This window comes from Rhagoletis pomonella, unplaced genomic scaffold, assembly GCF_013731165.1.
Source record: "Rhagoletis pomonella isolate Grant_MI unplaced genomic scaffold, Rhpom_1.0 Rhpom_scaffold_00005, whole genome shotgun sequence".
NCBI classification, from domain to species: Eukaryota; Metazoa; Arthropoda; class Insecta; order Diptera; family Tephritidae; genus Rhagoletis; species Rhagoletis pomonella.
In genome coordinates this window covers 75,426,195-75,428,967 of record NW_023458559.1, presented here as the reverse complement: position 1 = coordinate 75,428,967, position 2,773 = coordinate 75,426,195, and the positions used below count along the sequence as shown (strand labels likewise).

Below are 2,773 nucleotides of genomic sequence, written 5' to 3'. Positions count from 1 at the left end.
TCCTTTGCTGTAGTAGCAAAACTGTCATCTAAGACTAGTGATGCGGCCTCAGGATTGATCTGAAATTTAAATTTTATTTAATCCCATTCTCAATACATATTACATACAAATTTACCATATCTGTTTGGCAAACATGTCGGTGAGCAGTAAGCGCTGCTTTGGCCGCAGCTAGTTGTGTTCGTTCCCACCGTGAATCACGTACGGTCAGCAGTGCTTGGTAGGCAAGAGTGTGCACGTGTATGCGCGTCAATAGGCGTCTATGCGACAAGCCAGTAACATTTCTGAAGTAATCTTGTGCCAATATTTGAAATACGGAGCGCATTTGATCTAGTGCGGTAGCAACTCGTGGATTCCAATCAGTTGCAAGTGTGGTGCGCCCATGTGTAAGTACTTGACGCAAATTTTCCAGCTCTTGCTCGTTCATGCCCAATGAGTCCACATAGGGTAGCACATATTGACGCAAAAGTTGCAATAGTTCAATTTCGACATAGCTTGCCATTTCGAAATGTTGCAATGTCGTTGGTGCTTGTGAAGTGATTTGATCTTGGACTTTGAGAAGACGGGCTTCACGCACCCCCGGGATAAACCTATAGCTATCCATCATTTGTAGACCACTAATGACTAGCAAACGTGGTTGGAAACTACGTAAAGCTGCGTCGAAGTGCTCAACGGAGTTCAAATGTGGATTATTTTGATCGCTGTGCAGTATATAGCGGTTGGCACGTGGCGCTTTAAACGGGCCCCATGTGTCGCCCGACTTATATTCCAATATGAGATGGATGTCATCTTCGGGAATTTCATCGCCTGCAATTTTTATATCCGCTGGCACAAGTCGACGCAATCTGTATATGTAGGAATAAAAATTATTAAAATTATTGCTCTTTTTAATTATACTAAGCACTTGCTTTCGTGACATTCGCGCTCCCAGCAACACATTGGCTCCTTCCAGGTGAAAACGAGTACCCATTAGAGGCGCATTGCCGCCAAGAAACCATTGTATACCATTGCGATGCCGAGACTTGGCTATCTGTATTAGTTCCCGAAAAAGTTCGGTGTTGGGCATAATCCGCCTATTAAAATAGCATGAATGCAGCAGTTATACTTAATGTAAATATTAAGTTGTGTTTAAAAAAAATTTACTCACTCTGCAGCTGCACCATTTTGGAAATAGTAGGCAAACGTTTGCAATAGTTCTTGCTTGTCATTCACCTCATTCACTGTAAATTCTGGACCGATACCCTTTACCAAATCGTTGGTATAGTTTAGAAATTCGGTTGCATGGAGCAGCAAATCGGTGCAAGCACCGTAACCAACTGCGACCTTTGGCGCCTGGAGTGGTCTTTTTAAGCTACTTTCTATAGCCAGGAGTCCAGTGAGTATTGTAGTTATTTTATTTAGCTGCTTTAGTGACAAAAATGCTTGCCAAACGATGGAGATTAAAGCTGCAAACACCGAGCAGGTGGTCAGTAGCGACATATACTTGATAACCGAGGTCATTTTAGTTTTTTCTTCGTATGTTTTAACCAGTTGGCCTTGAATGACAAGTAGCTCTCGAAAGTCTCTAGGGAAATGCAAAAATATTAGAAAATCTTTTCTACAATAACGACAATCCGATATTTTTACTACAATATTTAATTTTTCAGCTTGTCTGGCTGCTTGAACGTCGCACACTCCACCTCACTTATCACAAACTAACCAAGCGCTTTTTGTTGCTGGTGGTTTACTTTAGACTTATCTTTTGTTATGCTCTTTGGCACGTAACCCCGGCAATACACTAAACCATGATCCTAAAGTTAAGATTTTATATTTCCCAGCAGTTTAAACCCATTAAATATTTATAATGCGAAATAGAAACAATCAGAAAAATTGTATCAAATCGCCAAACAAGACACAATCGCCGGCGGATGGAAACACAGCAACAAAAATGCCCAACAAAAACAAAACTATGCGCCGTTGTCTGCAAATATACGACGGCGACAGATGTAGTTGATTTGGGATTATTGCGCCGTATTCTATGGAATTACGTCGGCGTTTATTGTGCACGATTGCACATTATATTCTGTTTACATAATCTGGATTAATGGGTGTTTTCCATATCGTCGCCTGGGTAAAAGAAAGGTAGTATGTTAATTTCGGCAGGTTGTGGGAAATCGCGATTGAAGTTTGGAATACAATTTCTCAAAAACGCGAAGAAAGATTTTCTCCTAAATCTCGGAAAATGTTACTAGTTCACAAAATTCTTAAATTACATATTTAATTGTTAATGTTTATTGTTAATTACTTTTGAGTTTATGAAGGATTTTCTTTAGTAAAATTTTGTCGTAAGCGTCATTTGCCCACAATTTGGCAGCCACTTTGTATGAAATACGACAAAATATGATCAAAATTTCTACCAAATTAACGACACTTTTTACTCAATATCTCGGACACTAAAGGAGATATCCGAAAAACGCCATTTTTAAGATATTGATTAGTTTAGTATGACTGCATCACCAACTAAACTTTTACAAAATTATCGAAAAAGTTGTAGTCAATATCTCGGAAACTAAAGGAGATATCTAAAAACTGATAACACCAATCGAAAGACCTTATTTAAAAATATATAACTGCATTTAGAACTAAAAATCGTCGAAATGGCGCTTACGACAATCTTTTACCCAGGCGACGATATATGTAATACTTCTATATTGGCGTGTATATTGGCAGTAAGCTAACTTCTCAATGTGTTAACCCTTTCAATACGACTTTTGGCCAGTGAAGATATTTCTGTATA

The 2,773-nt window shown here is 38.9% G+C and overlaps 2 protein-coding genes across 7 annotated transcripts in view; one reads left to right on the top strand and one right to left on the bottom strand.

Moving 5' to 3' along the window:
• Positions 1-1,931, bottom strand: LOC118739562 (ADP-dependent glucokinase-like; the record flags this gene model as incomplete). 4 transcript variants are annotated; one of them, XM_036470954.1, is given in 5 exon segments in its annotated part: positions 1-59; positions 116-842; positions 906-1,070; positions 1,145-1,561; positions 1,624-1,931. In XM_036470954.1, coding segments are annotated over 4 exon segments (1,304 nt in total), but the record flags the coding sequence as incomplete, so codon positions are not given.
• Positions 1-2,773, top strand: part of LOC118739561 (ADP-dependent glucokinase-like) — a 271,958-nt gene that overhangs the window by 2,050 nt on the left and 267,135 nt on the right. The gene's annotated exons all lie outside the window — the stretch shown is intronic.